Here is a 17,973-nt window from a genome sequence, read left to right on the forward strand (position 1 = left end):
TCTCCTGAGGGTTTGTAATCTTTTGTAGAAATCGTATGGATTCAGTCTTATACATGCGGAGAAACGTATTAAAATTATTGTTAGAAGGTTGAACGACCTACCCTGGGCCCTGGCCCTTATTTAACGAACAGAGTTGCGCATCGCATGAGTCTAAGTCAACATGATTGGGCTTTGCCTAGAAACGCTATATTGGGCTTTATACATTGTTATTATTAAACTAAGGCCCTCAACTGGTTCCAAATAATTTTTTATTTTTTATTTGTATACAATAGATACTAAATCATGGAGAGGGGACCGGGAAGAGTTTAAACCTGAGACACAGTGGAAGACCTCATTCGTCAAGGTAATCCATCACTTGCATTTCTGTTCGTTTAGAAAAGTTTAGGTCAAGCGTCCGCCATGTTATCCATGTGAAGTGACCGCTTTTATTACAAAACATACTCGTACAGATGACGTGATCACATACACCTGACGCAATATGTTCTCCATTGTGATACTACACAATTATGCAAAATATAACTGGAAAACGACTGTATTCTAGAAGATAGTTGCAATCACATGTGAACGTGCTTTTTTCTTTGTGTGGTCTTTCCTTTGGTCGGAAGGAAGAGATGAATATGTCAACACATGATGCACTTACCAATTCATTTGGTGCTGCTGCGCTCTACTTTCCGCCTTATACTAAAATACTATATACATTGACCACCATAATACTTCGGATTAAAACTTGTAGTTAGATGTCACATTTTAGTTACAGCGTGCAATTTCATTGAACAAATCAACATTAATGTTCATCTACTAGGAACTGAAAACTAAGACTTCACTAATTATAAATGGTACCTTTTAATCATTCAATTACGATTGTTTATCACAAGCATTTTGATATGTATGCATATTTTTCTCGCCTTCTAATCTTTCATTTTACTCAATTATGTTTCACGTATGCATACAAGAAATGAACAATAACTACCCCATATAGTGACAATGTAGTTGTTGTTGTTGTCGTAACAATGATGTTGTCAAAGAGAAGTATGTGATAAAAAGCCAAAAAGTAGGTAATAGCTACACCATAATAGTGACTAATGCATTATAATATAGTTTAACATCATTGTTACCCAGCAACGTAAAACAAATAGCCACTATATGTGGTTACTCTTGTTCACTTTTCTTGCAATGACGTTTAACGCATTCTCGACCCTCCTTGCAAGATGAATGTCTAATTGCAATCAAAATAAGTTGAGCCCTGGTTTCAAATAAATATGATATAGTAGCGACAATTGTTTACATATAAAACCTCAAAACGCACATGTTGATCACATAGTAATATTTCACATGCATCAATGATAAAGTCACTCACTGTCTGTCCTAATCTTGATTTGTACAAAAACAATCATCATCGATCTAGGAATCATCTGGAATCAGTGGCCTGCAGTCACCAAGGAAGTTAGTTAGTTAGTTACGATCGATCGGCAGTGCACCAACCAACCATATAAGTGCACCACTCACCCAATCAATCTATGCCACGTTACACCATTTGCAATTTTACCCCAGTCACACACGCATTCAATGGTTCACTGAGGCGTAAGCGCGGTGTTTCCCACGCGGCACGCCAGACCGCCACCAAAACAAAACGCTGACTTGTCACTAATCACTATAAAATCACCCGGCAAAACTCCCTTCCTTTCCTCCAGTTCCAATTCATTCCCCAGCTGAATCAATGACCAACCAAGACGACACGCCCCCGATACACGAAGAACGGGCAGCCGGATCACCGCCGCCAGTTGTTCCCACGGCTCCACCGGAAAATGATGTGGAGAACCAGACCCAGTCCCACGCCAGGACTACTGGGACGGGGATTGGCGTCGGGGGAATCCTGCGGCGGTGGAAGAGGGAGGACTTGTTGAGGAGAGGCTCTCTGGCTCTGAGGGGACTTGCTCTGGTTTTTTCATTGCTGGCCTTCATCATCATGGCCAGCAACAAACACGGTCACGGGAACAATTTCGACGAATATGAAGAATACAGGTGAGGAATCAAATTCGGTGATTATTTGTTAATCTGAATATCTGTTGTAATTAATAAATATTAAATTATTTTTTTATGATTTAATTTGATAGGTATGTGTTGGCTATAGCGATTCTGGCGACGTTGTACACAGCGCTGCAATCATTCAGACATGCACGCGAGCTTTCCACCGGAAGAGAAATGTCTCAGCGACGGACGTCGGCGTTGGCTGACTTCATCGGCGATCAGGTAATTTGTTTATTAATATCCTTCATTTTTCTAAAACTTGTTTAGAATTTTTTAATGAATACGCGTAAGCTAAGAAAAGAAGGTTCTCCTAAAAGTCTGACTACAAAGCAGACGTCCATAAATATATTCAAATTTTTTGTCAAATAGTTTTGAGAGTGGCATCACTTTTTATTTCGGTTCCTAATATTTAAACTTGATAAAAGTGGTTCATGAGTTGTACAATATTAATTATTTTGATCATTCCGTAAAAACTTTCTGTTTAATCAAACTAAAGTGACAAAAGTACACTCAATTTTTGTCAAATCACAACGGCGTATTGTTTATTAAATTGATAATACTTTGTCATTTTTAGTCCTTATTTAATAGAAATTTTTTCACGAAATAACCAAAATGATTGACGGTGGACAAACTTTGAGATCGCTTCTATCGATTTCAAATCTCAATGACTAAAATGAGGAGTTATGTCAATTTCAGAAATTATTTTAGCTAAAACTGAGAAGGAAATTGGTGAAAGGACCATGACTTTTCGTATGAGTACCAACCACCACTTAACAAAACTAGAAATGCAAATGAAACAATTGACAAAAAATTGATTTGTGAGTTGATGGTGTGCTGCAGATTATGGCCTATCTACTGATATCATCGTCATCATCGGCGATTCCGTTGACGAATAGAATGAGAGAATATCAAAACAACCTATTTACAGATGCTGCAGCATCTGCCATTAGCATGGCCTTTCTTGCTTTTGTTGCTCATGCACTATCGGCTATAATTTCTGGTTACAAATTATCGACTCAATCTTACATCTGATAGATTATTACGAGCTTTTCTTCATATTTGTAACAAAATGTGTTGTAATTAGGTGCGCATTAATTCCTCTGCTTATTGGAGTTCAGTGTTCATATTTGGTTTTGAGGTGATTTCCTCATTTTAGATTAGGGTTTATGATGTGAATAATATGATGAGATATGTATCTTGTTTTACACATGAGTATAAGAGATATATACTTATTGTTGATTGATTGTGGGTTGAATCATCGTATTCTAACGATATGTATGTTGAACAATTGAGTGGCTTTCTTTATTTAGAGTTGAAGTTTCTGAAGTCACTTACAATGGGATGTGCCTATGTAGGGCCGGATCCACTCTAGCTCTCTGTGTCCGGAGTAGTCGGATTTGGATATTCGAACCGCTCAATTTAAATTATACAGTCCTCATTAGCACATTTCATTAGCCCATCGTACAGAAAAGGAAATCTTTATGAACGGTTCGGATCTCTCTCTCTTCAATGGCCTGGATTTCTAGATTCAACTGCTCTGGACAGAGATTCGAATAGGATCTCAACTCTCCAAATGCAAAGGTTCATTCCTTTGTGAGAGTCACATGATCAACTACGTACTAATGAATTTTGTGACATGATCAACCATGTACTAACGAATTTTTTCTTAGTGAGGTTGAGTTGTACAAAATTATATGACTTCTAAAACTCTAAAAAGTTGGACTTGGAACGCTGGCAGACATCGTAAGGCTTTGTTGTTATATTTTGTAGATGTTAAGGGTTCTTCAAAAGCCTATTACGGAAAAACAGAAACAATTTGGTCTGTCCATTATTCAGGCAGCCCATTAGGATTGGATTGGCTTTTTCTTTAAGCACTTTTGGAACTTAAACAAATCCTAATTCATATCATTCAACTTGTTACTTCTCTTCAGCTTAGACTAAGAATAAACAAATGCAATACTACCAGTCTTTACATAATTACTACATAGGAACTATACAACAAAATGTGTCGTCATTCGCTTCCTTGGCCCCGAAGACACATCCTCGTGTAACATCATTTCCGATTTGCAGCGCTCTCAATTCGCTTTCAGAACTCAGAAAATCCATAACTTCCTGCACTCTGCATTTTGAGTGTATACGGCGGTTGGCTTTCAGTGGTTGCTGGCTGCCTTGCGTTCTGAAGAGAGTTGAGGTAGCTCAAATTAGAATGGTTAGGCAATGGCAAGGGCCTCACAGCCATGGACACATTGTTGCTGTTATTATCGGCAGCAGGTCTACTTGCATTGCTATAATTCCCGCTGCCTCGTGCTGCCGGAACATCGTGGTTGTGCTTCCCTTCGTACGTGGTGATCACCGCCCTTGTGTCCTGCGATGCTCTTTCCACATGCTTCCTCACTGGACAACCTACGGACGTGCATTTGTAGTAGCTCCTGAAGATTGGAAAGCAGTTGAAAATGTTAATTAGCAGCTAATTTCAAAAGGGGTTGCTTGTAGTTAAACACATTGATAGGGTTTCTACCTTGGATTTGGATTTCCCTTCACTACTTTCTGTCCATATTTCCTCCACCTATACCCGTCATCCAGAATATCGATTTCGCTCGTTGTCTGCACTACAATTCTCGGTTCTTTCACAATTCTACCGCCAGAAGATGCATATGACTGATCATTTGCATTGTCTCCCTTCCTGCTAAATACGATAAATAAGTAAACAAGATTGAATTTTATAAAAAAAATTCTACGAACACATACAAAATTGGCAAATCCAGTCAGAAATTTGTATGAGCTTACCATCTTTTCGCCTCAGGTTCGTTTTCATCTTCAGCTCCTACTGAATTACTTATCGGAGAGTTTTGTTCAAACTCATCCTCTCCAATTGAGGTAGAAGAATCCTCCTGTAGTGAGACGGACTCAACTTTCGGATTGGATAACGTCGGAACGGATTGATCAGAGATTCCATAGAAAGAACCCTGAATCGAGTTGGAGCTTGATCTTCTTGTAGACTGAGGCTTAGGATGGTTGTGATTACCCTTGTACACAATTTGAGTAATCTGTCCATCCAATGATCTCTCAACCTTCTTCTTTGTGGGGCAATTCGGAAACGTGCACTTGTAATAACTCCGCGGATTTTCGCTACCCTTCACTTGTTTCTGCCCATACTTCCTCCAATTGAACCCGTCATCCGATTTTTGTTCTCGAGCATATTGCGAACATTGATTAGAATGCAAGTAATCGGACTTTGGAGCACCATTAAGTCCATTACTCTGCGTATTCGCTTCAATTGGCTCGAATTCGGACTTCACTCCCGTCTTCTCAGCACTAAAATCCCATGCTTGCCTTTCTCCTTTGAATGGTTCTTCCTGTTCAAACGAAAACGATCATTAAGCTACTAATATCGCCTAATCCTCTATTTTATCGCAGTTAAAAAAATAAAATAAAAAAATAAAAAGCTTCCAACTTTAATTAACTAGTAAAAATAAGCAAAGAGCTCTTACCACTGAAACCATGCTAGAAGAAGATTGAAGATTAGTAGCAGGCCTCGATTCCGGTTGGAACGAGAAATCGGAGAACAATTTCGGCTCCTCTTTATCCTTAATTCCTTGCTGGGTGTCTTTAGTATTATTCATCCAATCGAAAACCTGACTCGAAAAAGCTCCTGTTGTTGGAGATTCAAGATTCTGCAGAAAAAGAAAAGAAAAAAAAAACCAGAAAACCCATCAATAAACACACAAAAAAGAACATAAAAAACCCATCAAAAATTTAAGATCGTATAAATTTTATATATCTTACATATGAGGAGGAGAGGAACATGGGTGAGCTGAGAAAATCGGTGGGACTAAAAGCCGGCGTGGAAGTCAAGTAAGAAGAAGGGGAAACAGGGGGAGGAGAGAGAGGCAGAGAAGGAGGCTGGAGTGACTTGAACTTGGGGATATCAGTCCCGTTTCTGTCCGCGAACCGGTTCGGATTAGAAGAATAGTCCGAGAATAGTCCCCCCCAATTAGTCCTGTCCTGTCCAATCCCGCTGTTCTCCATGTTGCTTGTGAGGAGGTGAGTGAAGGAAGAAGTCATGTTTTTTGCTTCTGGGTTTGAGAGGAAAATGAGAGGGATGAGGATAGCAATTTAAAGGGTTGAATGCAAGTGACATATGTAGGAGAGAGAGGAGAGAGAGAGAGAGAGAGAGGGTATTTTGGTCACTTTGGGATGTTTCTAGGAAGCTCAGTGAAAAGTTTGACCGTGGAAAAATGGAAGAACTGGTCAAATATTGTGGGTTTGACTTGACTGCTCAGAGTGCCCACGTAAGACTGGGTGGTGGCTCATAATGCACAAGCTAGGATGACAATTTAGGAATAAGATTCTTTCTGGATTCTTTTTGTAGAGATTTGGATAATCAATCAATTTTGTTCATTTATTATACATCGTGCGATTAGTTTTCATTAGGTAATATTTATATTAAATTTAAAATTTAAAATGATTTTTAACGTACATCGTGTGGTTAGTTTTCGTTGAGTATTATTTATATTCAATTTAAAATTTAAAATTTAAAATAATTTTTAACAGCACGATGTACAATATACAGACATGATTGATTAATTTCCGGATTTCCACAAACGGTTAAATTCGGTAATCGACACAAACGGTTTGGTTTTAGGATTAAATTTTGGTTGCTTCACGGTTATGGTGGGTGGCTCATTATGCACAGGTTCCTCCTCTGATGCGATTAGATATGGCGGCTTCGCCACCCTGTGCGTTCCAATCCGGCAACTGCCACCTTAACTTGTGAAATTTGCGGAGCTTGGTTGAACGATGAAGTTGTCGGTGGCCTTGGTTTGAGTATCACAATCCTCCACAGAGATTAGCTGATATTGTGGTTTCATTCTCGGAGTAGTTGCAGCAATTTTGTTGTCTCGTCTAACAAGCGTTGTGATCGTGCTTTTGAAATGGTTGTATGTGGTTGTCACCCATGTGCGATGAGTTATGTGGTACTATCTTTCAATGATGATTTTATGTGGTCTTGCTCTTCTGCGATGATTTTATGTAGTCTCGCTCTTGAATGATCATCAGTTTGCACACTTTATATTTGTTGTGTCTATCATTTTTGTGACAAAACTATACTGGCAGTGTTTGTGCGTATATGCTTGTGGTATCCATACAAAGATTTTACTCTAGTTGTTTAATTGTGTAGGTTCATTATAGATCATTTACTCGGTCACTAGAGCTATGTAAATTCACACTTGTGTATTTGTTTATGTTGATCAATGAATACAACTCTATCGTTTCTTATAAAAAAAGTAACAAAATATTTCTTTTTAAGATTAAGAACCAAAGAAAACAAATGAAGACTAATGTGGACCAAACATAAAAATTAAGGGAGTTTTAATGAAAATGACCTGACACTATTCATTCTTAATCAAAAAGACATTTTGTGTATGAAAAGTCCATAATTTTGTGTATGAAAAGTCCATAATGGATCGGGCTCTTTTCTTTATTTACTCTTATGCCATTACAGCGGGGTCCATAGTGATGTTGACATTTCTGTCTGGGAATACATCATTTTACATTATGCTATTAAACTTATGCTAATTTACAGCTAGCTCTTCACGCTTCCATCATGTTGTGGATGTTATGCAGCTCTTCTTCTGTCAAATTATTTCAATATTGTTCATCGCCTTCTACTAGCTCCGCATCTCTTTCGAATGGTTGAGATAGTGGTGGTCTGTATGGGAAGAAAAGCTCCCTTATATACAAATCCTAGAGTAGAATAACGTTCCAATATTTACAACTTTTTGAATAGTGACAACACACTGTTTCTGAAAGTTGTCAGCACTGTTTCTGAAAGCTGCATGTCATGTCATGTGAATTTATGTTGTCTTGGTTGCTGCAATGTTTGCCACATTTTCTTTTGCATGTGAATCCATGTTGTCTTGGTTGTTGCAGTGTTTGCCACATTTTCTTTTGCATGTGAATATGTTGCTTGATTTGTCTCCTGGTGCACAATTTTTTGCATGTGATATCCCTGAAATGTTTTCTCCCTTAAAATACTCTCTCCCTTGTCTTCTTTTACATGCCCATTTTGGGTATTATTGAAATGTTTTGTCCTTATGGTTAAAATGAAAGTTTTTTTGGGGGGGGGGGGTTTGGTTAGTTTTCCAAAAAATTAAAGGGGAAAATTGGTAATGAACTCTTATTATAATACTTTGCTTGCGACCCTTTACTCACCAATACTCCAACATAGAGATTTTATATTTGTCTTATTTGGTTCATTTTTTAATTTTGCACTTTTCTTTGCTAATTGACAATACCACCTAGTTAAGCTTTGATTATTGCTTCATTTTTTAATGATTGATTAGGTCAAGGAAAACATGAAATAAACAGAGTGTTGCTACACCTACCTTATTGTCCTATTTTTTCACCCACTTCGTAATAAAAATATTAGTGACATATTTATGCTTATAGAAAACGACTTTTAAACCCCTATTTATAAATTCATTATAGAACAATACTTGAGTAATCACCAACGAGGCATTTTTAAAAATCCTTTAAACATGCAACCAAACACCTCCTCCCTCTTTCAAACTCGGTGAAATTCATGCAACTCACCTTTTCTCCCTCTTCCTTCGCCTACACCAACCAGACCTTCCATCGTCCTTTTTCACCACCGACGTCGCTGCAAAAGTCGATTATAAAACATAAAGCCGTATTTTAAAGTCAAATTCGCAGCGGATTTCATCTCTATCAATCTCACTAAGAAAGTGGAGTTGATGGTTGGAGAAAAGATTAAGGTAGTGTTAACAGAGGAGAGAAGTTGGAGGAGGGTGGATTTGGGGGTTGCCGGAGAAGAGAGCAACTGGTGATGTTGCTAGATCTCAATGGTGGAGGGTGGATTGGGGGTGAACGCTGGAGAAATGAGGGACTCGGGGTAGGTCGCTGAAGGAGTCGGGGTGGGTCGTCGGAGAATATTGTAATATTTAATAGTCATTCTTCCAAAAATTTTAAAAGGAATTTAGATATACCATTTCAATTTTTTAACATTTTAGGATGGACGGGATTATAATGCAGGTGAGAAATAAGATAATGTGGTGGGTCTAGCATCACTCAATAAATAAAATGTAAGTTCAAATTAAATACCAATATTATAAAGTTTTTTTTTTAACAAACAATATTATCTATACTAAAGGGTGGGGAGCGAGTTAAGCCTCATAATGAGATAACAATAACCTAAGAAATGGTGGGCAAATACACTTATAAAGCATATAAACGTTTATATTTTTGTCTCCATTGCACATCACCCACATACCACTGGTGCAAGTGCAAGAAATTATCGCCATCGTCACTGTTGCCGAATTTGTTGTTCGATTGTCGTAAATTTTAAGTTATTGTTGACCAATGATTTAAAAAAATAATATGTGTAATTTTTTCACCTTCAATTATGTTTTGTTGTGAGTGTATTGTTTTTTTTTTTTTTTTTTTTGCATGTATGCATAATAAAATTGGAGAACTTATCAAAATTTCATTACTTAACATATTTTTTTAAGGTCACTTTTGGACAGTAAAATTAAGATTGAAAATTTTGATCAGCTAAAATTTGATCAACCGAGTGCAGGAAAAAGTTGGTAGGATTGAGTGGTAATCATGTAATTATTTTGAATTACAGTAGTATTTATAGAATTTTTTTAGTTGAATTTCTATTGGAATGTAAACTAGAAACATGATATTTTAGCTAAAATTTTTCTTAGAGTAAACTAAAAACGAGGTACTTTAGCTAAAAAAAATTCTTAGAATTGGGAATTAAATTTCACCGGAGAATCACTGCTACAGATATAATTAATAGGCGCCCCTTGAACAAAATGGGTTTCGTAGTGTAGTGGTTAGCACTCTGGACTTTGAATCCAGCGACCTGGGTTCGAATCCCGGCGAGACCTTTTATTTTTTGTGACAGCTACATTTAGTTATTGATTAGGCTCGTTGAGATTGTCAGGGTGTTCATAGAAATAAAGAATTATTTGGTCATGAGAATCCTCATGGGAAACATTTCAAGCTAAGGAGAAATGAACGTAAAAGGAAATGCGAGGAAAAGTAAGAGCATTACTTTTTACTTTTCATCTATGTACTCATCATACTATGCATGTCAATGCACATAAAGATATGTATAAATATTTTAACTTGAAGAAGTTCACAATCTCTTTTAATCCATGTTAATTATGCACCAAAACAGTAATGAAACCAAACTTATACTATTTACGACATACGATTTTTGACATTTCTACTTTTCCACTCTTCATCTTTAACCATATGCGGGTCATCCACATTGTTACAACAATAAGGATAATATTTAGGGCAACATTATGCATATTCCCTTTTGTACAAAGGCCATCTCATCTCTCAAGTTAATGTCCAAAATAACATCACAAGAACCAAAACGCATCAGTTAATAAAGTATAATTACATGACTAACTAGAAACGAAAAAAGCAGTATACATGGAGCAAGTTGAGGATTCTGCCTCCTTTACAATGTAAATACTCCAACCAAAAACTTCTCAAATAAGCAAACGATTACAGAGAGCATTTTCTTTTTAATATAGTTCGCTGGAAACCCGCTTTATCAAGTAGACTAACAAATAATTTGTTGGCTCCTCCTATAACCAATGCGAGCCTTCTTTCCTTCCACCTTAAAGCCTGTTTGCTCAGTGCAATTTTGAGAAATGGGTTTGCAGTTTTTTATCGAAAATTGTTTTATCCGAAGCTTTTGGAGCAATCTCATTTGTTTGTTAGCCATTTGAAGCTAAACTCAACCTGAAATTTGTAATATTTTCATTTTTCAATTTACATTTTTTTTACTAGGATTTTTTATAATTGATTATATGACATGGTCACCGATACTTATTCGAAGTTGACGTTCGAAATGTCAATACAATCAGTGTTCGAAATGTCAATACAATCAGTGTTGTAGAGCGCCGATTATAAAGAAGATTTGAACATGTTGATTCAAGAACAAAGTGGCAACATAAAGAGAGCGAGAGAAGAACTAAACATATACAGTGGGTTGGTGTCACCCACCATGGAAGGTTTGTTCAACGCTATCGAGGGCTTGTTTGAGGCGTTCACACTGTTGAGGTTCACAAAATACAGCAACAAAGTCTTTGTAACTGAACAAAAGAAGAGAAGCCTTCACTTACCTAGTTAATCCGCATTTGTTACCCTAAACATTTGTCACATGACATTTTAATCCTTTTTCTAATTCAAACATGTCGTGTTCTTCGTTTAATAGCACACTGGCTCCTTATGTACTCAAACATTCCCTACTCTTTACCCGCAAGAATTTTCCAACATCCCAAATAATTTTCTACTCTTCACTGGCCCCCTTCTATACTCAAACATTCCCTACTCTTGACTTACAAGAATTCTCTAACATCCCAAATAATTCTGTACTCTTTACTTGCAAGAATTCCCTCGTCTATTGAATGATTTTTCTAAATGTACTAAAAAAAGATCAAATTTAGTTTACTCCAACATTCCAAATAACAAGATGATAACCAAATAATAAGGTAGAGAGAAAATGATACAATCATACAAATAATTCTATAGTCTCAATTCATACTTTTTCTTGCGACGCCTTCCTCATGTGATTCAAATGATCGGTATTTTACAACAGGGTGTTTTTTCCAGCCAACAAGAACACCAAGTCGGCAACAAGGGTAAGGGTTTAGAGACAGGTCAAAACCTGTTCTGATACCATTTGTCACATTCCGGTCCAGGACGGACCACTTCCTAGGCCCGCTCCACCACCGTAACACGATATTGTCCGCTTTGGGTTCCGACCACACCCTCATGGTTTTGTTTCTGGGAACTCACGAGCAACTTCCTAGTGGGTTACCCATCATGGGAGTGCTCTGGTCACCTTCTTGCTTAACTTCGGAGTTCCGACAGAACTCGGAGCTAGTGAGCTCCCAAAAAGCCTCGTGCTAGGTAGGGATGAGAATATACATTTAAGGATCACTCCCCTGGGCGATGTGGGATGTTACAATCCACCCCTCTTAGGGGCCAAACGTCCTTGTCGGCACACTTCCGGCTAGGGATTGGCACTGATACCCAGATAAAAGTGTTTAGGGTTTGAATTGTATGTTTATTCTTTTCTCTAGGAGGTAAATATATAGTTGTACAATATCCCACATAAAAAGAAATAAGTATCCCAATTATACAAGGAATAAATTATAAGATTACATTCCTAAACTAAATTGTTGACTCACGCCAACAGGCTCCTCCTATAACCAATGCGAGCCTTCTTTCCTTCCACCTTAGAGCCTGTTTGCTTAGTGCAATTTTGAGAAATGGGGTCCCAGTTTTTGATCAAAAATTGTTTTATCTGAAGCTTTTGGAGCGATCTCATTTGTTTGTTAACCAATTGAAGCTAAACTCAACCTGAAATTTGTAATATTTTCATTTTTCAATTTACATTTTTTTTTACTAGGATTTTTTATAGTTGATTATATGATATGGTCACCGATACTTATTCAAAGTTGACGTTTGAAATGTCAATACAATTAATGTTGAAGAACGCCGATTATAATGAAGATTTGAACATGTTGATTCAAGAACAAAGGTGGCAACATAAAGCGAGCGGGAGAAGAACTAAACTTATACAGAGTGCGTTGGTGTCACCCACTAGTGGGAAGGTTCGTTCAACGCTGTCGAGGGCTTGTTTGAGGTGTTTGCACTGTTGAGGTTCACAAAATACAGCAACAAAGTCTTTGTGACTGAACAAAAGAAGAGAAGCCTTCACTTACCTAGTTAATCTGCATTTGTTACCCTAAACATATGTCACATGACATTTTAATCCTTTTTCTAACTCAAACATGTGTTCTTTGTCTAATATCACACTGGCCCCTTCTATACTCAAACATTCCTTACTCTTTACCTACAAGAATTTTCCAACTTCCCAAATAATTTTCTACTCTTCACTGGCCCCCTTCTATACTCAAACATTCCCTACTCTTGACTTACAAGAATTCTCTAACATCCCAAATAATTCTCTACTCTTTACTTGCAAGAATTCCCTCGTCTATTGAATAATTTTTCTAAATGTATTAAAAAAGATCAAATTTAGTTTACTCCAACATCCCAAATAACAAGATGATAACCAAATAATTCTATAGTCTCAATTCATACTTTTTCTTGCGACGCCTTACTCATGTGATTCAAATGATCGGTATTTTTAAGGTAAAAATAAGGGGAACGTTTACTCATCACTTTCATACAGCAATCTCATAAATCAAACTCATCCGGAGTCATGCTCCAAATATCACAATAACCAAACTCATTAGTTGATAAAGTACACGAGTTACAAGGAAAATGAACATTTAACATAGCATCCAAACCGTCCATTCATTAAACCTTTTCGATGGATTTGGTAAGATTGGTGCCAAAGTCTACAGCTTACATAGAAAAGCCATTGTGTCAAGGTTTCAGAACTTCAAAAACTTACATCCAGTAAGCTGTGACAAATAAAAGAAAAAACCAGTACTATACATCAAGCAACACGGGGACTTTGCCTTCTTAACAAGAGTCTAAAAATACTTAAAAACATCTCAACCGAAACAATCGTGGGGAAAACTCATTGCATGATATCTTCTAATTGTATTTTCCAACACTGAGGGTCCAATTCAGCCTGTCAATAATACAAACTGAAGTTAATAAGACAATCAAGTACAATCAACAGACAAATATTATGAGTTCTCTAGCAGGGATATTGGATCGAAGGCACAAATCTGAGTGCAACGAACATGTAACTTGATTATTGTTTGTTATCGAATCACAATTTTTTTTCAGTTATGTCCTAGATCTTTAATGACATCAGACTAAACAAATTTTCTGGAAAGTTAGCATCTTCGTAGCTTTAATGATTAAAAAGTAAAAGCACTTACCCTGAAGAACTTATTTCTCCACTGAAATACACAACCGCGTGCTTCTAAATGTTCGTAAAGAGCTTGGGGTAGCAATGACTTGAAGGTTGCTTGGAGCTTTACTTTGGTTAGCCCCCCACAGGCCAATAAGGCAGCTGCCAGTCCACTAGGGCTCAAGCCCTCCAAGTGCAGGATGGTTAAGCTCTGTAGGCAACTGATACTGCCTAAGGATAATAGCCCCACATCTGTAACTGAGGTATATGACAAATTAATCTGCAAGACAATAGGAACGGTCTGGTAAAATACAAGTGTCTCTATCAAACTGTAAGCTCACATGAAAGCAAGAAATGAGAAAGCGTACTTGTCTAAGGTTCTGAGAAAAGTGAGCAAGCAGGATCATTCCAGCATCATCAATATTTGAACACTTCTTTACATCCAGCTTGGTCAGTTGCTTGCATCCCACAGCAATTGCTGCTAGACCCAGAGATGTGATAAGAGGACATCCTCGACTTTCAACAGTGTTCAGACTTGAGCATTTTGACAACGAGATTAACGAACTATCAGTAATATCTTTGCAATAGGCTATGTTAATAACCTCAAGTCCAGGACAACCTCTAGCAATAGCTGATATGCCTGAATCTGAAATTCCTGTGCACCTAAAGAAAACAAACACATTCAGATTAATTCCTGGTCCAGTCAGTCCATGAATAGATGTTTACGCAAACAAATATTTGGCACCAACACAGAAGATCTTGTAGAGAAGTTCGGATTTGTTTCCTATTTGAATTAGTTAGACTTTTGACGACATAGATTAGCATGCTTTGAAATCAATGAGACCTTAGATTAAGCATTCAATAGTTTCTCTGGCAGACTGTATAACATTGTTGCACTTGCATGACCTACACGTTTCTGTGCACAAAGGGAAAATGAAAGGATAAAAAAAAATTACAACGAAGGTTCAACTGTTCAAGGATCACGAGCTACACACCTGTATAGATCGAGCTCTACTAGTTTTGAACAGCGCATGCCAATGTTCACAACGCCGTCATTAGTTATGTTCAGGCAAATTCCTACTTTTAAGCTGGAGAGGTTGGAACATCTAGAAATGGACTTCAGACCTGCACATAGAAGCTACATAAGTATGCAATTAAAACAGCAGTTCTTTATTACACTGAGGTTGAGCGAGAGAAAAACCTTCGTCGTCGACTTCATTATCTGTTATGTCAATCTCCTCAAGAGTTTGGCATCTCTGTCCAATAAGGACAAATGCTTCTCGAGGAACCAGGGTACATGACTCCATCCTAAGAGAAGTGAGTGCGGTACATGATTCTGACAACTGGGCAATAGAAGCATAAGTTATCTTTCGGCAGCATGTGATATCTAGCTTCTGCAAATTCTTGTGCTTTTTCAAAATAGAGGAGAGACCCTCATCAGTCACCCCCACACATTTACTTAAGCTCAGCTCCCTTAGAGAAATGCACCAGTTTCCGATGGCTTTTAGTCCAGCGTAGGTAACCAGGCAACCATCTAATTTGATTGACTGCAACGTCGGAAGCTTTCCCAAGCTATCGGCAAGAGCAAGAGTCACCTGAGCACCAGTGCCACCACAGTGCAACGTGTGAGTTGAGAAATCAAGCTGTTAACTATTAAAAAGACTCAACGAAAGTCAATACTTACAGGAGAGCCATATGACAATACGAGTTGCTCTAAACATCCGTCACTACCGCTTGTTAGGGCAGACAACCCAACATGACTAATGTTCTGACAGCTAGATATGTCAAGTTTCTGTCAATGGTAATAACAGCATGTGTCAAAATTTGTCGAAACAGAAATGTTAACTCTGACGAGTAACTAGCACGAATTGTCTATTACACTGAATAGCATCAAATTTAAATATCGTCCCAACAAAATAATCTCGAGTAATCAGAAGAAATATAATCAAAGAGTCAAAGTTTTCAATTTTTTAATCGCACATATGACAACCCCAATCCAATCTTCGGATGTTATGTTAAATAGAACCAGCTAATCATATCAATATATGATTAAAACAAGACGCTAAGAAAACAGGCAATCTCGAACCGAACCAGCTAAAGCATAGGTATACCTTAAGTGACTTGCACCCATGTTTGAAGGCCGAAAGGCCATCATCATCGATACTGAAGCATCCTTCTAGAACCAAATCTTCAAGATATTGTAACTCGAAGATCGATGGCAAGCATCTATCTGTGATCTGCAGCAAATCATGAACAAACATATCACTATGCAGCCATTAAAAATCATTAAATTTGACAAAGACAATCCAAAAGCAGGGTGCCTTTCAAAACAAAACAATATTAAATAAATAAATAAAAAACAAACATTTACCATTAACGGTATAAGGCTAAAAACATAAACTTAAATCAGTAAAAACAAGAATTTACCGGCAAGTAAGAAAGATCCAAACTTCGAAGATCTTTACACTTTACAGCAAGCAATCCGACCCCCAAGTCGCTTACACGGAGGCACCATTTCAAATTAATTAATCTCAGCTTTCTGCAACCAACTGCGATACACCCAACACCCATATCCGTAATCATCTTGCACCTCCCCATCCACAGCCTCTCCAAATTCTTCGCCTCCGCCAGAGCCGCCACCGCGGAGTCTCTGAGCTCGGTGGCGTTCGACAGGTCGATCTCCACCAGATTCTTGCAATTTGCAGCCAAACTGAGCAATCCAATTCCCGAGAAGCAATTCGACCGCGAAAGATCGATCGATCGGAGGGTGGACCTGCAGGCATTAGAGATGGCGACGAGGGAAGCGTCCGGGACTCGCGAGCAGAGCGTGAGATCGACGTGGGAGCCATTTGGGTAGCGGTGGAGGACTCTCGCGAGGTGGTCGGAGCGCAAAGGCTTGAGCTTTTTGCGATGCTTGGATTCTGCGGCGTGGAAGGACTTGCAGACCAAAGAGAAGGACTTTTTGTCAATTGGTTTTTTTTCGAGGAAGTCGAGGATTATGAATATGATTTCATCGGAAAGAACATGGAAGACGTTGTTGTCGTTGTTGGTGTTGTTGGGTAGAATGGTCCTTTGCCTCTTCATGGTCTGAGATTTTTTTCTGCGATTTGGATGAAGAAATGGGAGCTGATTTTATAGGTGGAAGAAGATGGAGAATAATGGTGTTATGGGAAGTAACCGTTCGGCAGATACACTCTGGTTTTCGGTTTTTGGGTAGGTTGTGGGTGGAGAGAGACAGAGAGATAGAGATAGAGATAGAGAGAGAGAGTTGATGATGGTGGAGTGAAGATGTTGGAGAAAGGAATTTTACAATAATGGCCTTGTGCTGGGTACTTCCTATTATTGCTTGTTTCCATATGCAATGACTATTTTATCCTTTCTTTCCTAGCTTATCCTGGAGTGACCCCAATGACTTAAACTAAATCCAATCAATTGGATCTTCTTATTTGTAAGAAATAATGGATGGTGTATATGAGAAATTTAACTTTTAAACTATAGAATTACATGATCATTTCTTTTAGGTAGTGATTCTTGAACTTAATTTTTCTTCCCATGTAATCCTTTTATGTTTTTGTAGGCACATTTTTTGCAAAATATTTTCATAAGCCATTAGATTAAATAATGAAACGAGAATTTATTGACACATAAAGAGAAAGGGGTAATAATAAACATCGCTATTCCTGTGGCTTTATACTTGAATATACACATTTCATAAATTTATATATGAAAAATGACCTGATTTTGAAACTCTTTTTTATGCACTTGTTTTTGTTCTAAATTTAGATTAAATAAATCAAGAAAAAAAATTAGGTAACTGAATTAAAGAAACGGGCAAGTGTGAAAATCACCTTGAAAAAAACCCCAACGAAAATGGCAAATTGGTAAAAATGAAAAGCACCAAAGATGGGGTAGTGTGGTCATTTAAGATGGGAAAGGAGACTCCGTACGGGGAAGGACGGGAAAGGACGGGAGCAATTGGCGAAAGTATGGGAGGGCACGTTCGGTATTGAAAAAGTCGTTTTCTTATCGCAAAGTGGCTTTATTTGGTGGAGGACATA

At 37.8% G+C, this 17,973-nt stretch overlaps 3 protein-coding genes and 1 non-coding gene across 5 annotated transcripts; 2 read left to right on the forward strand and 2 right to left on the reverse strand.

The window, feature by feature from the left end:
• The first annotated feature begins 1,569 nt into the window (after positions 1-1,569).
• LOC103413902 (CASP-like protein 4B1) lies at positions 1,570-3,267 on the forward strand. Its single transcript, XM_008352337.4, has 3 exons — positions 1,570-2,022; positions 2,115-2,250; positions 2,869-3,267. Exons 1-3 carry the CDS (start codon positions 1,718-1,720, stop codon positions 3,058-3,060), a joined length of 633 nt encoding a protein of 210 aa, XP_008350559.2. The 5' UTR covers positions 1,570-1,717; the 3' UTR covers positions 3,061-3,267.
• A 636-nt stretch (positions 3,268-3,903) lies between these two features.
• On the reverse strand, positions 3,904-6,680 carry LOC103413903 (probable WRKY transcription factor 26). Of its 2 annotated transcripts, none has more exons than XM_008352339.4 (5): positions 5,815-6,680; positions 5,520-5,702; positions 4,816-5,384; positions 4,547-4,711; positions 3,904-4,457 (listed from the first exon to the last, which is right to left on the reverse strand). In XM_008352339.4, the coding sequence occupies exons 1-5, from the start codon at positions 6,091-6,093 to the stop codon at positions 4,115-4,117; spliced, it is 1,539 nt and encodes a 512-aa protein (XP_008350561.2). In that variant the 5' UTR covers positions 6,094-6,680; the 3' UTR covers positions 3,904-4,114. The 2 variants fall into 2 exon arrangements, with proteins under 2 accessions (XP_008350561.2, XP_070665809.1); XM_070809708.1 differs by having other exon boundaries at positions 4,547-4,714; positions 5,815-6,139.
• Positions 6,681-9,872: 3,192 nt separating this feature from the next.
• TRNAQ-UUG (transfer RNA glutamine (anticodon UUG)) lies at positions 9,873-9,944 on the forward strand. The gene has a single exon. It is a non-coding gene; the product is annotated as a tRNA-Gln (tRNA).
• A 3,375-nt stretch (positions 9,945-13,319) lies between these two features.
• On the reverse strand, positions 13,320-17,174 carry LOC103430431 (F-box/LRR-repeat protein 3-like). The gene is made up of 8 exons (XM_008368568.4): positions 16,343-17,174; positions 16,027-16,152; positions 15,600-15,707; positions 15,117-15,510; positions 14,911-15,040; positions 14,284-14,578; positions 13,944-14,195; positions 13,320-13,687 (listed from the first exon to the last, which is right to left on the reverse strand). The coding sequence occupies exons 1-8, from the start codon at positions 16,997-16,999 to the stop codon at positions 13,634-13,636; spliced, it is 2,016 nt and encodes a 671-aa protein (XP_008366790.1). The 5' UTR covers positions 17,000-17,174; the 3' UTR covers positions 13,320-13,633.
• Positions 17,175-17,973: the final 799 nt, after the last annotated feature.

This window comes from Malus domestica, chromosome 12, assembly GCF_042453785.1.
Source record: "Malus domestica chromosome 12, GDT2T_hap1".
NCBI lineage: Eukaryota > Viridiplantae > Streptophyta > Magnoliopsida > Rosales > Rosaceae > Malus > Malus domestica.